Below are 22086 nucleotides of genomic sequence, written 5' to 3'. Positions count from 1 at the left end.
TTTGACCACATGCATTTCGCATACAAATGATCGTACTTTGAACAAAAAAACTACAACTCTCTTGGCTTTTTTGTTTTTGTTTTTGTTTTTTCAAAAAAGAATTAATCAGAATCTATATATGTTAAGTTTTAGACTTAGAGGATGTTTGGCTAAATTTATTAAAAAAAAATAGTTTATAAGCTTTTAGAATTTAAAAGTTGTTTTAGAAACTTATAATTATAAGCTGTCATGACTTATTTTAAAAAGATGTTGTTAAAGCGTTTGGATAAACTCATTTTAAACAACTTAAAGATGTTGATATGTTTGATATTATAAGATCTTTTTATTGTCAATATTACCAAAAAAAGGTATAATGTTATGCATATGATGTAACAAGTTATACATATACGAAAATATATTTAGAATGAACCTATATTTAAAAAAATAAAGCTATTTTTATATTTTAATTAGAAAAAATTTATGTTATTTATAATATTTTTTAAAAATTAATATTTAATGGGTGGAGGATAAGATGGAGATTTATGAAAATATCCAAGGATATTTTAGAGCGATAAAATGTTAAAATAAGATATTAAAAAAATAAGGACACCTTTATTTTTTTTAAAACAACTTATTTTGACAGTTTATAAATTTTTTGAAAAAAAAAATTTATCTCCAAAAATATTTATTAGTTGTTTTAAAGAGCTTATAAGCTCAGCCAAACATACTCTTAGACCTAATTTCACTCAAAAGCTAGTTAAAAGGAGGAATTATATTCAAGACTATATATATAACTCTCATGAACTTTATCCAACCGATACATGAGACATCACAATATATCGATGTGAGACATCTTAATATATTAATCCAGGAATAAAATGACTAGAGCTTGAAAACATTATCGGATGACCCAACTATGGGTGGTCCAACACATAACGACGGGCCTAAGGTCTGATACATAGTTAAAATTTAAACTTGGACCTAACTTCATCCCAAAAGTTAAGAAATTGTCCAAGATTATATATATAACTCATATGAACTCTATCCAATCGATAAGAGACATGTCAATACTTGACTTATTTCAACATGTGTATTTAACAAATTCGAACCTAAACCTCAATTTCTCATAAATTCGAGAGTCAAATCATAGAGAGAATAAAAGGAGGGAGAATTAATGACTGAATTTGTGCGCGAAGTCTCGAACCTAAGCATTTCTCGTGTCTATGTCTATTTAAAATTTGCAACTAAGAGTCCGTTTGGTTTGGTGTGAGAAGCTGGGATGATAAAATTATTATTATTTTTTCAAAAAAAAAATTATTTTTTAAAAAAATTGTTGCGTTCAGTTACAAATTAATGCAATTCGAAAGGATATTAAAAAAAAGTATTTTTTTTAAAAATTGTTGCATTCGATCGGTTACAAATTGATGCAATTCGAAAGGATATTGATCGGAGATAAATTTTGGCGACGCGGTCTGCACACGCTGATTTGGGATCTACCTGTGGGGATGAGATGACCCCACTAACAATTTACTAATACTAATAGAGATTAATGTGAGATTCATCTGGACCACTGTATCTTCATCTTTATCAATTCTTCTTCTTATTATGATATGGAATATTTTAAACCATCACATTCTCATTAGCTTTTCAAGCACTCCAACACGTCACCATATCATTGTTCGTCTCGATTTGATTTACTTTACTCTACGTATAAGAATAGATATGGATTGTTTGATATATTGATATTGGTACGATACTCGAACTCTATCGAAAATTGCTAGCAGCATGCAGGAGCGGTTCTACTAAGGGGCAAGGGGGGCAGTTTTTTTAAAAAAAAATTATTAATATATTTTTATAGAGTTATTTACACCAAACACCTCTGTGAAATATTGAAAATGCATAATTTTTCCCTGTGAAATTTTAATAGAAATCTTCAACACTGACCTTTTAAAAAATTAGCATACTCGCCCCTTCAAATGAGTGATTGTTGCGCACGCGCCCCTCATGCGACTGGGCAAAGATTTTAATATTTTTTTTGCACCAAATACCTCTGTGAAATATTAAAAATGCATATTTAACCCCTGTGAAAATAAATTTTAAATCTATTTAACTCATAATACATAATTTTTATTAAAATATAATTATAAAATATTTAGCAAACACTTTTAGTTTTATTAATTTTATTTTAAATTTTAAATTTATTATGATTATATAATTGTTTTATAAAATAAACGAGATTTAAATACCTAAAAGTACCAAAATATTAAATCAAAATGATAAGTTCATGCATATTACTTTTCAATTTAGTATTATAGATTTTTGAATCAAAATCTAAATTTTTTAAACTGCATTGCAGAATTTGCATTAAATAATAATACACAATATTTATTAAGATCTAATTATAAAATATTTTTCAAATATTTTTTATTTTATTTATTTTTTATTTTAAATTTATAATTTATAATTAATTTATTTTTAAAGAAATTATTACTTTATCTCGTTATTATTATTTTATCAAATCACTTCGTGTTTTCAATTTCTTCATTAAACATGATTCATAAATAATAATTTAAATATCTAAAAATTCCAAAATATTGAACCAAATGATAAGTTCATGAATGTTACATTTTCGATTTAGAATTATATAAGCATGTTATTTTTTTATTATTTATTACAAATTGTGCAATGCATATTTTCGAAATTTAAATTTAAATGTTGGTTCAATAATATATAGTCCTAAATCAAAAAAGTAATATGTTTGAACTTATCAGTTTAGTTCAATATTTTGGTACTTGAAATTATTTAAATACTTGTTTGTAACGCCCAAAATTATTTAATTTTAATCAGAAAATATTTAATTTGGGAATATTTGGAGTTTTGATTTAAATTCTAATATTATTAAATTATTTAGGATTGAAATTGAATTAAATGATTGGCTGAGGACTGAATTGCAAAGAAGCAAGAATTGGAGGGCTTGCAACTATTGGAAAATTTGTTGGACACTTGTTATTCTGATATGTTTTCACGTGTATAGCATCAAGTTTCATCAGAAATTCAGAGAAGGAATCGAGAGAACAAGAACAAAGAACTCCCAAGTATATTTTCATCTTCACACTCCAATATTTTGAGTTTCGATTATCCGAATTCGATTTCGAAAAGTGTTTTGAAATCTTCGCGACGAGACCTTCAATTTGATGTAAGTTTTATTTTGATTCATCATGTTCGAAAATGTTGAAATGGGGCAGAAGATCATATTTGTTTATGAATTGATGTTGTTGAGCTTCTATGCTTTGTTATATTGACGTCGGGTTGAAGAATGGATGTCGTATCAGTTTCTTATGAATTTCCAGCAATTATTTCGAAATTCCTACCTTATGTTATGCTGGTTTTGATTGATATTCAGCTGATATAGGATGTGTATGATTGTTAGAATTGTTGTAGTTGAGTTTCGGTTGCCGAATTTATACCGTTACGCCGCCGGATTTGTGAATTGAGGTTGTTTTGCTAGTTGTATTGAGCTGTGATTTTGGTGAGTCTTAGCTGATGTTTGTAAGCTTTCTAAACTTCATTTCAGATTGTGTTTGAATACCATCGAGCTCGAGAACGTCACCTTTGAACCGATAGAGATTGAAGCAAGGTTTGAAGCTATTCTACAATAGAGTTGTATGGTACTTGAATGCAGATTTTGATATAAGTTGGTGGTTGTGTTGTTCAGATTGGGATAGCTTGGAATCATCTTAAACATCACATTTGAAAGATAAAAGTGGACTACTAATTGAATGGGATTAAAACTCGAGATGGTTTGTATCGAGTTCCCTAAATCACATATTTATTTGATTACTTGCTCTTATGTGACTTATTGAATGAGTCTATGATATTAATGAATGCTATATTGATGTATATGTTGCATTCATCTTGTGAGATCTATCCTTTGATTTTGAAATGAACGGAGTCGTTCGATTAGACGATTTGAGGAACTATATATGTATGGCCTGGGTGGTTGAGTTAGCCTAGCGTCTGATTTGCATGTATAGTGGCTTCAAAGTCTAGAGAAGTAAGGTAAGTAGCCCCACCTCGATCGGGAGTGTCGGTGGTTCAGTTACGATATCTTCTTCTCGGGATCCCAACCGATGAAATGAAAGAATTCTTTAGCGAACCCTGTTTTAAAGCATGCATTGTATTTTATTTTATATCATGAGTTTGATATATTTAATTTTATTTGCATGTTAGTCGCTTTTACTTGGAAATATGTTTCTCACCGGAGTTATCCGACTGTTGTCGTGTTTGTATGTGTGCATGGCAACAGGTGGTTCAGGAACAGGGCAAAGACGGGCTTGATGAATTGAGACGTGAGGGATTAGCGTGATGATCCGGTGTAGAATTGAAGTTGCTGTCATTTATGTTAAAAATAAGAGTTGAAGTTATGAACTATTAGACTTGAACTTTAGTCTAGAGTGTTGTTACTTGATCTTGTAATCACACTTGAACTAGATATTTTACTCTTGTCTTGAGATGTTAATGTATATGTTGTTGTCTTGATTATGACTTTTATACCATGTTTGATGCATGAATGACTTGGTAGAATGGTTAAGAAGGACCTTGGTGAGTATTTGACAGCAGCTGGGCAAGGATCATTTTTGCTGCTCGCTTGGCCTGCGCACGGGCGAGCCTTACTCGCGCGCGCGCGCAGGCCAAGCCATGGGGTTCTGCCCCATTGAGTTGCGCACGCGCGAGGGGTGACCCTGCGCGCGCGCATGTCACTCTTTATAAAAAAAAAAAAAAATTCTTTTCTTTGAGGCTTTGATTCTTGGCCTTAATGTATGTTTCATAGATTATTTGTTGATTGAGAGATTTAGAACCGGGTCGTCACATTGTTTATGAATGCATGTTTAATGGAAAAGTTGAAAATACGAAGTGAGTTTAATAAAATAATGATAAAAAGATAAAATAATAATATTTTTTAGAAAATAATTAATTAATGATAATACATTTAAAATAAAAAATAATAAAACAAAAAGTGTTTGCTAAATATTTTATAATTGGATTTTAATAAAAATTGTGTATTATGGGTTGAATATATTTAAAAATTATTTTTACAGGGGTCAAATATGCATTTTTAATATTTCACAGGGGTATTTGGTGCAAAAAAAATATCAAAATCTTTGCCCAGTCGCATGAGGGGCGCGTGCGCAACAATCACTCATCTGAAGGGGCGAGTGTGCTAATTTTTTAAAAGGTCAGGATTGAAGATGTCTATTAAAATTTCACAGGGGAGAAGTGTGCATTTTAAATATTTTACAGGGTGTTTTGTGCAAATAACTCTATTTTTATATTTTAAAAATAATAATATATGATCACAAATTAGAAACCAAACACAAAAATATAAAAGAGGATCAAAAAATTTAAGTTAATATTTATTGTTTAATGTGTGCAAAGTGACCTAAAAATTTGTGATTCATAGTTTTTAAAAAATTGTAGCTCAATCACTAAGTTTTTAAACCTAAACACAATGGGTTTTAAGTATTTAAACCTAAAAAAAAAATTTGTTGAAGCAAAAATTGTTAGCTTATAAGCTTCTAAGTTTGTCTTTTATTTTACCAATCGCAACAACTGCATTGAAGAGAAATTTTTTTGCTGAAAATATTTTTACGAATATTAATTAATTATATTGAAATATATATATATATATATATATATATATATATATAGTATTAGTTTATCGAATGAAGTATTATTAGTTATTTTTAGTATATATCAAGTCGTAAGGGTAAATTGTAAATAAAATTTGAAATATAAAAATATTATTAAATTTACTATATTTAACTTTTTTATGTGCTGATTAATTATACGTGTATATATATGATAATTTATTATGTCTAGCTGCCTCTCTTAAAAAATTTCCTGAAACCGCCGTAGCAGCATGTGCGGACATCATCTCATCTAATTTTACCATTTAGATGGAGACTCTTGCTATCTTATGAAATAATATAAAATAAATAAATGGATGTGATTGGTCATTTAGTAAAATTTTAATAACTATAATAAATGGCATGATATATATTCTTTACGACTTTTAATTAATTCTATAAATGTTGCATTCATTTTTTAAAAAAATAAATAAATTTAATGGCTGGAAAGTGTGTTGGGGACCAGAGGCAAACCGTAGGGGTAGGTGATTGTGCACAAACTCAACCGCGGGTGTTATTTATTTATAAGTATCTTTTAAATGTTTTCCAAAATAACGTAAACAAATCCGATCACCTAAAAACAAGATGGGAAAAAATCCTACCTCCTAATAATAATAATAATATGCTCTAAATTAAGTGAGCACCTGACCGTTATCAAGTCAGGAATTCGATTTCTGGGGAAAAAAAAATCCAACATCCTCATATTTTCTGCTGAAATAGGGTATGTTCTGCGAGTTGATCATATTTCTTCCTCCCTCAAATTCCTGCTGCTCGTGCACATTTAAGCCTGCATGAGCCAATGTGTCACATCTCTCGATTTAACCTCCGCATAAGTCAATGAAACATCTGACTCATATGGGATGGAGTCCTCTTCGAGGTCAATTTTTTAGGAATAATAATAATAATAATAATAATAATAATAATAATAATAATAATAATGTTTCAAATAATGCCCAAATTTGTAAAATAAATGAACATTTGACTAGTTGTCCAAAATTCGATTTCTTCCACGAACATCTTATATGAATATTTTATCATATAAGACTTATCTAATACATTTACCTAGCTAATAAGGTTTGTACACTATTACATTTTTCCGAGTATTTACTCAATACACTCCTACTTCATAAAAAAAGTTCGATAATTTGAGTTTCACAACAATCTTTGTTGCATATATAGATATTTACTAAATTACAACAGCTGTTAAAAAATGTAAACCCGAATCAAAATTTGGATTTATTTGCCGTACATTTATTTTTTTAAAAAATAAAAACAATGATAAAGCGGTAAAAAAAGGATCAAAATATGAATTTATAACAATCAAATGGATAACATTTTTTCTTATTTGAATATTTGTAAAACGATACGGAATAAAATAAAATGATTAATGCTTTGAACTTGTTATCAGATCAAATAGAGTTTCTAGATAATAAAAAAAATCAACAGAGATACAAAAAAATAAAAATAAAAACACCATCAAACATTCAAACTAGATTAAATTTTTTTCACTTTTGAAATTTAGATTAAGAATCCTATATCGACCATTTATAAACTTTTCGATGACTTATGATCAATTCGACATTAATATCTCGATTTCTACATCAATCACTCGTGTAAACTTGCTTAACTTATCTGACATTGATATCCCAATTTCAAAACCAACTGTAATACACTCACCTTTCGTGCTAGGTGGTATTTTTAAAAAACTAAATAACATTCCTTGAATTGCCGAGCAATTAGCTAACACCATTGTGATAATTGAATTATTTTTTATTGTTAGAAGTGTTTGGCTAAACTTATTAAAAAGAACTTATAAGATTTTAAAGCTTAAAAGTTGTTTTACGAGTTTATAAGTTGTTAAAACTTATTTTAAAAATAAAGTTTTTAAAGTGTTTGGGTCACTTATTTTAGACAACTCAAATATGTTGATATGTTTGATATTATAAGATTTTTTTATTGTCAAAATTACCAAAAAAAATATAATTCTATGAAAATTATGTTTCGAGTTATATATATTCGAAAATAGTTTTAGAATAAACCTATATTAAAAAATAAAATTATTTTAATATTTTACTTTAGAAAAATTTATGTGATTTGTAATTTTTTTAAAAAAATAATATTTAATATTTAATAGATGGATGATATGATGGAGATTTATGAAAATATTTAAGGATATTTTAGAAAGATAGAATATTAAAATAAGATCTTATTGAACAATGTACATTCCCTTTACTTTTTTAAAAACAGTTATTTTGACATCTTATAAACTATTTTTTAAAAAAATTACCAAAACACAATTTTCATCTTAAAACTCTAAAACAGTTTATAAATTATTTGAAAGAGCTTTTTTACACTCTGTCAAACACTCTCATAATAATTATTATATGCAATTATATTGACACTTGTTCTTTTTTCACTTATTTTCTTTGAAGAAGTGGCATATTTTTTGTTTGACAAAATTTATACATTGGCATATAAATAAATAAACACACAACTCAGAATTTCATCATCAATATTCATTCATGTTTCCACTAAAATTGTTGTTCATATTCTTCTCGATTCTGTGCTCGATCTTTCTTCTTCGATGGTTCCTGCATCGGAGTGGTCTGATATTTGTGGTGAGGAGATTTGCGGACTGGTTCGACGATCGATTCCATGTCCACCAGCGCTTCAAGGTTCCCGAGTTCAATGATTCCACCCACCAGGAGAATCAATTTTACCGCCGGATTTCGCTGTACGTCAATTCTCTGGCTTCTTTGGAGGATTCCGATTTCACCAATCTTTTCTCCGGGAAGAAGCCGACGGATATCGTTTTGTCGCTGGACGATGATCAGGTGATTTCCGATACTTTTCTGGGAGCCAGAGTTTCGTGGCTCAACAGAGTACAGAGGGATTCTGCCAACCAGGTGGTTACCAGGAGTTTTGTGCTGAAAATCAGGAGGAACGATAAGCGGAGAGTTCTGAAACCTTATCTGCAGCAGATTCATGCGGTTTCTGATGATATCGAGCAGAGGAGGAAGGAATTGAAGATCCATAATAACTGTGGGGGTAGGTGGAAATCTGTTCCGTTCAATCATCCGGCTAGTTTTGATTCGATGGTTATGGATTCGGATTTGAAAAGCAAGATACGGAGTGATTTGGAGACGTTTCTCAAGTCCAAGCAGTATTACCTTAAGATTGGCCGCGTTTGGCGGCGGAGCTATCTCCTGTGCGGCCCTTCCGGCACCGGGAAATCCAGTTTCATAGCTGCCGTAGCGAATTTGCTGAGTTACGACGTGTTTAACGTCGATTTGTCACAGGTGCGGGATGATGCTGATCTGAATATGCTTCTGTTACAGACTACGTGCAAATCTCTGGTCGTGATCGAACACTTGGATCGTTACATTTCGGAGAATTCGAAGGTCTCGTCATCTGGGTTCCTCAATTTTATGGATGGGATATTGAATTTTCAAGATGAGAGGATCATGATTTTCACAGTGAACACCAAAGAGGGGATTGATTCCGACTTGTTGAGGCCTGGAAGAATCGATGTCTGCATCCATTTCCCCATGTGCGATTTCAGTTCTTTCAAAGATTTAGCTTGTAATTACTTGGGAGTCAAAGAGCACAAACTTTTTCCGCAAGTAGAGGAGATTTTTCAGAGCGGCGCCACCATGAGCCCGGCGGAGATCGGCGAGTTGATGCTGGCGAACCGGAACTCTCCCAGCCGCGCGTTGAAATCTGTTATCACAGCCTTGAAATCGGCATCATCACCGGCGGAGCTGAGTTATGCGTCGGAAGAAGGCGGTGGCGCCGCCCACTGGAAGGAGACCGTGCCTAAAGAGTTCCGGAAGTTGTACGGTTTACTAAGGATGAAAAGCTGCAAGAAACCTGGATCGTTTGATCATGACGCAGATATGATCGAACGGTGACCAATTATTTGGAACGAGCAATTAAATTTATTTTATAAGCATTTACAGTGAATTTATTGATATACATATAAATAATAATTTTTGTCTTTGTAATTTTCTAAATTAGTTTCACACGAAAAAAAAAAATTAAAAAAAAAAATGTGATGTATGTACTGTTTTCAGTGATTAGTGAATAAGCTACTTTGTGTGAGACATGCTTAAAAATCTGAAACAATAAAATTTTGGTCATAATTTTTTAATTTTGTAAGTTTGAGCTTGATTCGAATTCGATCCAATATTAGTAGCATAATTTAGGGTTTAAATTTTATATGTAAATGAACAAAAATGTATTCAAACTATATATCTGTTTTAAAAAAATAATAATATATAGTTACTCTACTCGAGAGATAATAGAATTTGAACTCGAACTGACTCGAACGAAGAATCGGGTCAAAAAATTTTGATTTTATGGACCCTCGCAGCTTTACAGGGTGGGATTTATTTTGACAAGAAGATGAGTGGCCAATAATATGTAGGGTGTGTGGGTTGTTAGTTGGAAATCGGAAAGAGCCAGAAAGGAAAGGGTCCTACGCTACATTTTGGTGGTTCATAAAACCGTCATGATGCCAACACCATCATGATTCTGTATTCTTTTGAATTAAAATTTTATAATTTATTCCAATTCAATCACTAAAAAAAATTTATTTCAGTCGAGTACATAAAATACTTTCCTTTATTTGATTAATTGATTTTGATCAAATTCTTGAAGTACACACCATGTAGATGAATTCTAAAATAACACAAAACATCGCAGGAGAACGTCTCATGATTCAACTTTATGAAACCGACTCGACTGATTAAAAGTATTGTTTTTTTTACATGCAACACATTATTTTCACTTGTTTTTGTTAGCTTATGAAAAAATATTGTATAATATATGTTGACTTGAAACGGTTACACATGAACCTACTCCTGAAATAATAGTCACATGCTAAATCTTATATATATTTGGTGGAGTAGAATTCTGGATTTCGATAAAAGATTTGATTTATGGAGCCACCAAACTGTTGATTTATAATAATGTATAATAGGATCTTGAAAGTGGTGGGGAAACAATACATTATGAGAAAAGGTCAGTGAATGGGTGGGGTGCATTAATGATCCACTTCGTTGGCCCAGATAAAACCTGACCAAGTATTCATTCACAAGTCACTTAAAATACACAACACAAATGAGGGTTTCTTCGACCCCATGGGCTAATACTCTATGGGTGGTGTGAAAATACATGATTGGTTCAATCATGTGGGATCCACATAAAATATGTGGAGCCCACATAATTTAGGCTAATCACAACACTCCACACCACCCATGGGGTTTTGACTCATGCAAAGGTTAAATCGAAGTATATGCACGAGGAAGAAACCTCAGGGATGAAGCAACATGGTTAAATTTGATATTTATTTATAATAAATAACTCTAATCCAACAACAAAACAAAAAAAACACCACACCACACGCATGCGTAAATGCTGAAATCAAACTCTCCCTAAAAAAAATTGCTGAAATCAAGTGGATGCTAAATAATTAATTCCATTTCACTTGAGATATATGGACCATTTTTGTATGTTATGCCCATTTGTTAAATTGGTCACCCACACCTCAGCCCACGGGATTTTATCAATTGAAGTCTATCTTCTTTCATTTAATTGACGATATTTGCATTTGCAGTAAATATAGCCACATACAGCCAGCGTATAACGGGCCAATAAGATTGGGCACGCCGGACCATCGTTTGTATGGGTCGAGAAATTGTTAACTCAGCCTTCACGTTAGATCAAATTAAATGTCGAGTATCACTAATATATTCTCAATACTAGTGTCCGTTTCACATGTTGCACATTTATATAGTTGAAATATTGATTAAGACAGAAAAATCGCGTGAAATCGTCACACGAAACAATTTTGTTAGACAACTTTCAGATTCAACCCGATCCGTAAAAAGATATTATTTTTCACCATCAATATGGATTGATTTAACTTTGTCATGGATATAGATATGTCAGACCGTCTCAAAAACCTACTCATGATCTAAACATGATAATTTTTCTTATTTTCAAATTAATTATTTTTTATATTTTTTTTATTAGGAGTGAGGAACTGTCTAAAAATTTTAAAATATGGATAAAAATATATGATTGAATTTAAAAATATAGATAAAGATATAATTGAATATTTTTTTAAAAAAATTATTTTAGGAAAATAAAAAAAAATTATCAATAAAATTATATAACGAGGGTACAATTGTAATTTTATATAAGATTTCACCAAATTAATTAGAAGTTATTTATAGTACGTACTAGCACTCGGATGGACGCGTTGCATGTTTGTATAGTCCATTTTTTTTAATGAAAATTATGAAATAAAAAAACATAAATAACGTTGTATATAAGTATCTATCAAATAGCAAAAAAAAAAAAAAAACAAGTATGACATTTATGTACTTAAATAGATATCAAAGGGTGATACCAACGCATCAAAGTCTCCTTCATGCTTAATATATATATTATTAAATTAAATTATTGTAAATTTGATATTGTTAAGATTACGGACCATACTGATACTAAAATGTATCAAGTTTAATAATATAGTGTAGAATTTACAGGTAGTATAGATAAAAGCCTAAATTTGATTAAATATATGGTAAGAAATAAGAATTTGGGATATGTTATATTGTGTTACCAAATAAATCACGAATTTGTAAAAATTTAAACTTAATAAATTGAAATTAATTAAGCGATGAAAATTTGAACAAAATAAAACGAAAAAATGCCGACAAAATGAGAAGGCACAACAGTCAACACCAAAAAAATTGTATGGGGATTGCCCACGTAGTATGGGTCTATGGGAGGGGCTAGGCTCCTGCTCCAACGAATCACAAGTCGAGATGTAATATTTGATTTTCTCGGGATGGTCATCTGCTTTACGAACAAATGTTAGAGGTATCGGGTGATCACCCGATAAAAAATCCTCCGATCAACTACCACCTCTTGAAACACCCAAAAGTAGAGTATACTCAAAATGTCACTTATCTCAAATGAGAAAAGTTCATGTTATTTATAGACAAAGTGAGATGGACTTAAACTACAAACAAACCCTTCCATGGTTAAAGATTTAGCTAACATCCCTCTTAGCCTCTTAGGAGACAATTTTTATACATTGAGCCACTTACTTTATTTATTCATTTTTTCATTTATTTAATTAAGGTTATTTTAATAATAAATTAATGAAATAATGAAATGTATTATACCCATCAATAAATAATTATATATATATATATATATATATATATATATATGAACGGATATATAATTTTTCGTATTAACACCAACAAGAAATTTAGAGTGCAGAACTAAATGTTTGTTGTTTTACCAGAAACTATAATAAGTGGTAATGATGACATTCTAATTTTTTAAAATGTAGATCACTCGAGTGTCACGTTTAAAATGATCTTAAAGGAAGAATTATTAAATCTCAACAATATCTCTTGATAATTGTACTCATTGCAACTATTGAGAATCAAACACGTGACTTTGACTTTGACACTAATGGTATATAGGATCGAACATTTATCATCTTACCAAAAGTTACATATATCTTATGGTAATAATGCAATTCCAATGTTGTAAGCTTGTATAACTTCCCTCGCACCACGTTTTTTTTCCTTCGCCGAGATAATCTAAATCAAAGTCCACTTGCATATGATCATATTTCTATATAGAGAGGAGTTCGTAACATTTTGTGGCTATGAACCTTAAATGAGTAGTGCTGCATGCTAGCTATTACTAGCAGAAGTGAGTGGTATTTTAAAAGACAACTGTCATGTAAATTCTACGAGCATCATATGCGAGACAAATTCGTCTTAAAAAGACAAAATGTTTTGTTCTTGTCTACGTACACTAATATCTAGGGGATTAGTAAAGTTTCAAAGAATAACCAATTCTATGGAAGATCGATGGTCATTGACTCATTTCCACTACGATTGATAGAAGTCTTTTCATCTTAATTTTGACTTGAGCATCTCTTGGGTCCTCCGGTCGGCGTCCTTCTAATATAACATTTTTTTAAAAAAAATGACCTCCTGCAGCATTTCAAATACATTTGATGAGATTATTTTTAAAAAAAAATTATTTGACCACGTCTATATACCCAAATATCCCGATTTTTCATCGATCGGGGGATCGTCGATCGATATTTATATTTCCTGCGATAATACATATATAAACAGTAGCTAGTACCCGATCGAAGCAAAAACACAATTGAGGTATAGAGCAAACCACAGCAACAGTAGTGAATGAATACATATATCATCACGATAGTTATTTATATATATATATAGATCAACATGAGAAGAAAAGAAGACATGATGATGATGATCATGATCGTGCAGTTGGTTGCAAGTGAGATTGGATGGCCTTTTGAAGCCAGACGTCCGCATTTTGCATGATCCCCGGGCTGAGCCTGACCATAAGAATGCAGAACTCCATCTGGCTAAGCGCCCCATCTCCGTCCAAGTCGCCTTCCCGCACCATGGCCTCCGCGTCTTCTTCTTCCAGTCCCAACACCTTACACTTGTTCTTCAGACTCGCGGGGGTTATCAAACCTTTCGTCGGGTCCGCCAGAAGCCGGAAACCCCCGCACAGCTCGCCCACAAACCTATCCACATCCAACTTCTCCGCCATCACATCCAACAAGTCTTCGTATAATTCCCACGTCCCTCCATCATCATCACGGCCTTTGCTTTCCATTAATTCCTAATTTATAGTTATATATATATGGAGGAAATGGTAAGCAAGCACCTATCCTCCTTTTATAGGGAGCAGTGAAATAATTATTCGAACAATCTTGAATATGTAAAATGTTAAGTGTCGAGTGCCTATAGGACCATAAAAGAAAGATGGTTGCATGGAAAACGGACGATCTCGAAAAAGTTATTATATTGGTTGACAAGTGTGTGTTTCATATATATTGATTAGCATTAGCTAGATTCCACAATAGGGTGATTTTCCAGGAAGTTGCTTGTGCATGTCCTTGTCCTTGTCTTAACGTTACATTATTAATTTCCTCGAAGTTTCGTCGTTAGTACATATATGTCTCCTCCTCGATCGTTATCGACATCTTGTACTTGTACTGTATTGGAAATAACTTTTTGAAAACAGCAAGGCTTTTGCCTCTCGAAACGCTTATGATCCCTGATCGGAATCCGGGTGATCTGAAATTTCAGGCGAGCTAGTTTATTTAATTGATATCCATGATCTTCTACGGTTTGTTTAGGCTCCGAAGAGCAGAAGTAAGAGTGATGCTACACGTTGGGTTACACATTGCACTTAAGATTACATAAATATCTTTAATTATTTTGGAAAGATTTTTTTCAAATCAAGTGGATGGATAATTTTGTAATTTCATGTGTAGTGTATAACCCAATGTGTAAATCAATGTGTACATGTAGCATTTCCCAAGAAATAATTACTAGCTTTAATCATGCCCATATGGAAATCCAAGGGCGAAAATTTGACCCAAATGTCGTGGGTCAATTCTGGCCCTTGGATCAGCGGCGGGGGCACCGCAAAATATTGAGAATTCTTTAATTATTTTGTATTTCCACTTGATCGTTGCGGCCACATTTTAATGTAAACGATTTCATGACTGGCTTGATAAATGAAAAGTTTAAAGTTTTAGATTAAGATCGAAGAAATATTTAGTAATTTAATTAACAATTTTAAAAGTTTGATAAACAATAATGGATAAGTGTGAGAAATATCGTTGGAGATAAGTTTGAGAAGAGATTAAAATAAAATGAGAAAAAAAAATATCGTGAAATCGCTATAAAAACACAAGGCCTATGATATCTATTTAATTTTCATACGGTAAAATACACATTTTCGATATTTCGTAGCGGCCCATGACATGACCCAAATGAGTCGGCCCTTTTTCTGTTTGACGAGAACCCAACCCTAACCATGGAATCCAATAACATAAGCATTCTGCTTCAAATTTGAGGGGAAACACAACAGAACAAAATTTGGGAATAAAAATCGTTTATTCTCCATTTTAATCTGTTTGAAGCTTCTTTCGAATTTCCTTCACTAGGTAAGGACAACCCAGCGCTGCTGCCCCTTTTCGAATTAAAACTTTTTTTTTTGTTTTGTTTTCTATTGAGATTTTGTGTCATGTTGAAATTTTATTCAAGAGTTTGAAGTCAGAATTGTGGAAATATGGTAGAATAGGTGGTGCAATTAAACTTTTTGAAGCATAAGATAGTACTCATGTTATACACAGTGGGATTAAAGCCGTTAATGATGGATTAGAGCTGTTTTTGCGACACCCTACATATTCATGGCTGAATTGGTAGTATAAGACATCATGTAATTGGGGAATTTAGTGTTGGAAATGTCACTAGGCTACCTCTAATTGAAGTGCAAACTGGGAATTTATTGGTGCTTTGATTTGGGGTACTGTTTTGGGTTATTTATTAAAAATAGTAGAAACAATAACATGAGAAATTATGAATTCAAGATATGCGTGCTGGGTGCTCGAGAAAATAGTTAAGTGGACAGAATGAATGAGTGATTGCCATGATCAAGAAAACTTATGGTTATAATGCTCACTATTTTCATACCAAAATATCGATACACATACTTTTATGATAAAACTCATGATCAATAAAATCTTGGTGAGGCTTAAACGTAAGTAAATGGATAATGAAATTTAAGTATTGAATAACGTTCTTGTATCATAACAGTCAAATCTCATAATGGTTCATAGAAATATAGGAATGTTTCGATCTGGTGACGTACGAGAGGCCAAAAGTATCTAATGAGATGTGAATATGTGAATTGATTGATTCATTTTACCAGTAGATCTGAATGGAGTTCTGCCCAACATGTGGGAATATGCTGCTTTATGAGTTGCCTTACATGGAGCGGCCAGCCAGATTCTTCTGCCCAACATGTCCTTATGTATGTCAAATAGAGAACAAGGTAATTTGCCTGACCATCTGTAATGTACTTGCCTGCTCTTTTCTTTTGTATTTATGGATACATGTGTGGGTTTCTGTTCAACAGGTTAAGATAAAGAGACACCTACGCTTGGTTAAGAGGCCAATCGATCCCATCTTCTCCAAAGACGACAACAAGAGTTTCAACACCACTTCATGTCTCTACTCCTCACAGTTTTGCTCTCTCCATGTTTTTTGAGTGTGTGATTTTCCTTTTATATAGGACATTAACACCTTCCTAGAGCAGGGCCATCGGGCCTTGCGTTCTATAGGGTAACTTGTGGTTTTCGCACGTGTTAACAATAGAATAACGATGCAAGTGGAGACTATCTAGATATTTTTTCTTTCTTTGGTGAAAAATGCAACACATTCGACTTCTGCTGCTATTTTTGATTGATCATGGGAATGATTTTGGTTACATTTGTTCATTGTGCAGCGGTTGCTTGCCCCGAGTGCAATCACAATGAAGCATATTTCTCCCAAGTGCAAACCAGGTCAGCTGATGAACCAATGACCTTATTTTACAATTGCAAGAAATGCAATCACACTTGGAGGGAAGATTAGTGCTTTCATTTTCATACATCCGTATTGTTTGCAAGGCCGATGATAAATATTCGATATTAGGGGGGACTTCAATGGGGATTTCTTGTGAAATATCGTCCATTTTGTAGGGTATTCTTGATTGGATTGAATCCGATCTCAATTTTACTCTCTTGATTGTACCTTTGGTTTTGTTGGGGAAAACAAAGTTGTACACGTTAAATCATGTTACAAACTACATGATAGCTCAAATTTAAATATATATTTTGTTTTCCCCCTTAAATTGTAACATAATAATACTTGAATCTGTAGTTGATATTTTCAATTTCTAAAAACTCAAATTAATTTACATTTTAAAAAATTATTCGGCTTTTTTATCCTTGTCCAAGGAAAAAGAATCCATCTACACATCCAATTTTCAACAAATGCATTTTATTAACAAAAAGAACAAATTCAATGAAAATTGTAAAATATACATAGTACGACAAATAAATGAATTTACCCTCTCTTTTTTTTTTAAAAAAAAAATTAATATAAACTATTCATTGTTATGAATTAGTTTTACAGCAAAAACCACTCAATGTCTTCGCATCTTCAATCTTCATCTATGTTCGTGTATAAATCGGCCGGCTTAATAACACTATGTTTGGTAGCATTATTAATAATCCGTGTATAAATTTATTCTCTTTAATCATACGTTCTTCTCATCATATTATTTATTCATCTATTAATTATAATTTTACATCAATCAAATCATTAATTATTTATCATGCATCAATCAAATCATTGAATTTAAATTACTATATTATCCCTTATAAATAATATGATTTATATTTTATTTATTATTTAAAAGGATAAAATGGTAATTTATAATTTTTATATAAAATTTAATCAAACAAATCAAATCAACTATAATCTATCAATCTAATCAAATATTATATCCACTATCATTTTTTATTTATTTTTTATTACAATACATTATTTATCTATATATTATTTTATCACATTATCCGTACCAAACATACTAGCTAATGCTTATATTACAATTCCATCCTAATGTATGAACTGAATTAATCAATTTGTGTGAAATATTATTACTACCAAAATAACTAAATAATTGACTGTCCTCCGTCGGAAATGAACACGATATATATTAGAAGAAATTATGGTCAATAGACGCACCATATGTTTTTTTTTTTTTAAGTACAATACAATCTGATCCAAATTAATATGCTTTTTTTAAAAAAAACATAAAGAATGGTGATTTAGTTATTTATTTATTTTTGAAAAACACACTCATAGTGTGATGCATAAAAAATGGCTGCTACATTTTATCGAGCAAAACATATCCAAGGATTCATATTATAAGTTTGCAAAGGCAAATCTAAGTCTTGATGTATACTTAGAGAAATTTGTCATTAGATTAATGAAATTAAACATATGAGATTGCTTAAAAAAAAAAACGTTTTCCAACATTTTCTTCACAAAATTGTCATGCCCATACTGCATAGTTGAGATAAATCATAAACAAATATTAGTGAATTATACCTAGCTTATAACACTAGTGGTAATGGACTCTACAGTGGACACCACAACCAAAAGAAGTGTCTTGGACTTATCGTGCAAATATACTTTCAATTTTGCTGACATCTGTTATTTCTGGCTTTATATAATTACATTACCCTGGTTCTTTTTAATATTATTTTATAATATAGTAACGTATCTCTATTCTGATTGGATGGCCCTGAGATGCTGAAGAAATGGACTTTGTTTGTGTAACTTAAATGATGGGGAAAAAATTATATAATATTTTAAGTTTTGATCATCTCCTATTCTCCTGTTTAATATTCTCCCGAATATTTAGTGTGGTTGATAAGAGCGATATTGATTGTTCATTCAATACTAAACATATACATCGAACACTATATATTAATTAATCATACTATATCAATTATCTTCATCATTTTTAATCATTCATATTAGACATCCATATTAGACATCCACGTCCTTCGATCATTATGTAACGCAGGAGTTCGATTCCACCTACCAACATATTTTTGTAATAATTAACTTATCGCACAGAGCTTGTCTAATAGGTTCAACTGACTAGCATGATTACAGGCTATTTTGTTAATCCGGAAGTTTACTCAATCCGCACTTCAGGGTAGTGGGTGGAGGTTCCTACGAAAACTTGCAATATTGAACGAAGTTGATTATGCTAAGAGCATGCAACAAAGTTGGTGCCTTTGCTGTTCTTGCATATTTAATTTGCTGTTCCTTTCATTTAGTACCAGTATTCGATGTTGTTTACGTCCAAAAACTTGAATATGCCTGGATTTTTTCAAAATCTGTATTCTGGTAATCAAAGGTGGTTTAATGTACATTGTGTAAGTTAGCTCAAAAAACACACAAAAAAATACCACAGAATACTTAAGTTACATTATATAACCAATACCCTTCTGAAGGGAATTTATTGTAATATAATCTCCATCTTTTTATTCCACTATCTTGTTAAAACTTTTGGGTTCTGGCTCTGCTTTGATTTTTCATCGCTTTCGACTTTGAACTCTGCCTTGTTTGCGAGTGAATTCACTGCCTCCGCGATCTTCTCCGTTCTTGCTGCGATCTCCATGAGTAACGATGATACTGTGACTAATGGTACAATTTGTACAAGGGCAAGACTTGCTTTTGCATCTCCTGTGCCATTCGATACAGTTAATGATGTGGTTGATTGTTCGGAGAAAGATTTCAAGGCATTTTGAAGTTCTTCGACGGCATTGTTCATTTCTTGAACGATTAGATCGATATTGGTTGATTTTGTCATTGTACTGATAACCGCGGATAGTTCTTTCATTACTGCTGAGGAACTAGAGCTTAATCTCAAGCAGAACTTGCTGAAATGCGCCTTTAGGACGTCCGGAACCTGAAAATTTCGAAAAAAGACATGAATGTTTGGTTATAATTGGTGAAAGATAATGTAACTGAGCCTGCAGGATCCATATATGATACCTTTGCATCTGAATTGATGCTACCATTAAGGGCTTCAATGCAGTAAGCACAGCTCCTGAGTGAAGCTCCAACCTTGAGATACTCTTTCCATGGGTGTCCAAAATTGAAGCCTCCATGTGCAGGCTCCCATCTGGCAAAATTAGCCTGAGAAAAGCAGTAACATGGTTCAGAAAAATGGTCTTAAACTTTAAATGTGCTACATCATGTAGGTTCTCAGGAAACAGAAAGAAAAGAAGACGGGAAACGCACCAAGGATTCTTCCGTAGCCTTAGAACCAAGCACACATTTGTAGCCTAGCAAAATTTTGTTGCGAGCTTCGTTCTTGATATTATCAGTGTTCACCTCGTTGGAGAAATAGTCCGCTAGACATCCTGCGTTTTGTAATGAAAGAGATCAGTCCATTGACTCTCCCTGCATGTCATATGATTTTCCATGTTCTGGTAATGGAATAATATTGTTGTTTGGTCTTACCATCCAAGGAATCAGCAAGCTTCTCCATGTTGTTTCTGATAAGGTTGTGCAGCTCGGTTCCGGCCCACACGGGGAAGAAAAGCATGGTTGTGATGATGCAGATGGAGGTCCCTATTGTAATGGTAGACAATCTGTGGTGAGCCAGCTCGAACAGTTTCTCCACGCGATAGCCTGAAACTGAGACTAGGCTAAAGGTGAGGATAAAGATCATGGCCCCATAGTCGAATCGTGCTTTGACCGATGGAATGAATCTTGAGAAAGTTGCTGCAGCAGCTGCAAGAAAAATGCACATCAATGGTACTTAAGTCCTCATAACAAATTTATTTCGATATGCATGTATATATGTTGTCTGTAAAAGATATATGTACCTAAGAGGAAAACTGAGAATTGGAGGATTATGGGTTCAAATCTCTCTCCAGACTTACTAGCTATCCAATGAACCCCAACTCCTAGTGCTCCTGCCAAACAAGTTCCAATTGCTCTATTCACACATTTGCATAATGTTGCACCTGCATTAACATATACTAGTCATGTGATTGCTCATAAATATTACAAAAAACAAACACTATTCTTTCGATTTCAACGCCTACTTACCGACGGTGTATTCGAACACAACCACTACAGTCATAACAGCCCACATGGCATTTCCTCCAACTCCATGATACAATGGCCTCATGTAGTAAAAAAGTGACACCAAACAAAGAGCCAGCCCTACTTTAATGCAATGAATGAACTTCTTAGGGTCGTTCAATCCTATGTTCCAAGCCTTTAGAATGAACCCCCAGAATTTGGACAAAAATCCCATGAAAAATCCTTGTAATCCTCCACAAACTCTGGTTCGTGGCACGCGCTCGGGTACTAGGATCTTCGACGATCCATCCGGCATGTTAATCCTCCATTCCAATCCTCCGTTCGCCGCGCTTTCTTTGACCATCTTTCGGTTCAATGTTCTTCTCCTGTCTGATCTCTTTTGCAGGCTAGCTAGGTGGTTGTGTTTGATTGCAGGTGAAGCACATATGTACATAAATTACACACATGCATGTGTATATATATACCAATACTACTGTACACATTTTATATGATATGTTTAAAATAATTGATATATATCTGATGTTATTAAATATTCATAAATTAATTAATTGCTAAATTTGGAGGATAGTACGGGCAAGGAAAATATTTTGGTAGGTCAGTTTAGGTGGTATTCTCTTCTGTTGCCATCAGCTGCATTTCTCTTTTTATTATCACTAATGGGGGCTTTATACAAGATCGGTTCAACAAAACGTATGCATACAAACTTACTTTTTGGTGGAACCTAAAACCATTACATCATTTATCGGAAGCTATATGTTCATTGGAAAATATTAATCTTGGTTTGGTATTTTTTTTGTCTGCGACTGTTAGTCTGTATGTCTTTCGATTTGCGATGATATCAATAATTTTTATCGAGAATGTTGATA

The 22086-nt window shown here is 32.4% G+C and overlaps 4 protein-coding genes across 6 annotated transcripts; 2 read left to right on the top strand and 2 right to left on the bottom strand.

The window, feature by feature from the left end:
• The first annotated feature begins 8131 nt into the window (after positions 1-8131).
• Positions 8132-9804, top strand: LOC140865209 (AAA-ATPase At2g46620-like). The gene has a single exon (XM_073269772.1). The coding sequence runs from the start codon at positions 8189-8191 to the stop codon at positions 9575-9577; it is 1389 nt and encodes a 462-aa protein (XP_073125873.1). The 5' UTR covers positions 8132-8188; the 3' UTR covers positions 9578-9804.
• A 4184-nt stretch (positions 9805-13988) lies between these two features.
• Positions 13989-14360, bottom strand: LOC140860519 (calcium-binding protein KIC-like). The gene has a single exon (XM_073263528.1). The coding sequence runs from the start codon at positions 14358-14360 to the stop codon at positions 13989-13991; it is 372 nt and encodes a 123-aa protein (XP_073119629.1).
• A 1170-nt stretch (positions 14361-15530) lies between these two features.
• On the top strand, positions 15531-17413 carry LOC140865507 (uncharacterized). Of its 3 annotated transcripts, none has more exons than XM_073270176.1 (4): positions 15531-15702; positions 16467-16592; positions 16677-16767; positions 17046-17413. In XM_073270176.1, the coding sequence occupies exons 2-4, from the start codon at positions 16479-16481 to the stop codon at positions 17171-17173; spliced, it is 333 nt and encodes a 110-aa protein (XP_073126277.1). In that variant the 5' UTR covers positions 15531-15702; positions 16467-16478; the 3' UTR covers positions 17174-17413. The 3 variants fall into 3 exon arrangements, with proteins under 3 accessions (XP_073126277.1, XP_073126276.1, XP_073126275.1); XM_073270175.1 differs by having other exon boundaries at positions 15532-15702; positions 16473-16592; XM_073270174.1 differs by having other exon boundaries at positions 15535-15702; positions 16470-16592.
• Positions 17414-19652: 2239 nt separating this feature from the next.
• Positions 19653-21563, bottom strand: LOC140860518 (aluminum-activated malate transporter 10). The gene is made up of 6 exons (XM_073263527.1): positions 21224-21563; positions 20998-21138; positions 20630-20902; positions 20408-20529; positions 20159-20302; positions 19653-20072 (listed from the first exon to the last, which is right to left on the bottom strand). The coding sequence occupies exons 1-6, from the start codon at positions 21561-21563 to the stop codon at positions 19653-19655; spliced, it is 1440 nt and encodes a 479-aa protein (XP_073119628.1).
• Between the last annotated feature and the right edge of the window lie 523 nt (positions 21564-22086).

This window comes from Henckelia pumila, chromosome 4 (assembly GCF_033568475.1).
Source record: "Henckelia pumila isolate YLH828 chromosome 4, ASM3356847v2, whole genome shotgun sequence".
Lineage (NCBI taxonomy): Eukaryota > Viridiplantae > Streptophyta > Magnoliopsida > Lamiales > Gesneriaceae > Henckelia > Henckelia pumila.
Note: the sequence above shows the minus strand (reverse complement) of the source record. Positions and strands in the feature narration are given on the sequence as shown.

Coding starts and splice junctions, on each gene's coding strand:
- LOC140860518 (XM_073263527.1), bottom strand. CDS start 21,563: ATGGTCAAAGAAAGCGCGGCGAACGGAGGATTGGAATGGAGGATTAAC. Junction 21,139..21,223: donor TGTGTTCGAATACACCGTCG/GTAAGTAGGCGT, acceptor ATGTTAATGCAG/GTGCAACATTATGCAAATGT. Junction 20,903..20,997: donor ATTCTCAGTTTTCCTCTTAG/GTACATATATCT, acceptor TTTTTCTTGCAG/CTGCTGCAGCAACTTTCTCA.
- LOC140865507 (XM_073270176.1), top strand. CDS start 16,479: ATGGAGTTCTGCCCAACATGTGGGAATATGCTGCTTTATGAGTTGCCT. Junction 16,593..16,676: donor TATGTCAAATAGAGAACAAG/GTAATTTGCCTG, acceptor TCTGTTCAACAG/GTTAAGATAAAGAGACACCT. Junction 16,768..17,045: donor GAGTTTCAACACCACTTCAT/GTCTCTACTCCT, acceptor TTCATTGTGCAG/CGGTTGCTTGCCCCGAGTGC.
- LOC140860519 (XM_073263528.1), bottom strand. CDS start 14,360: ATGGAAAGCAAAGGCCGTGATGATGATGGAGGGACGTGGGAATTATAC.
- LOC140865209 (XM_073269772.1), top strand. CDS start 8,189: ATGTTTCCACTAAAATTGTTGTTCATATTCTTCTCGATTCTGTGCTCG.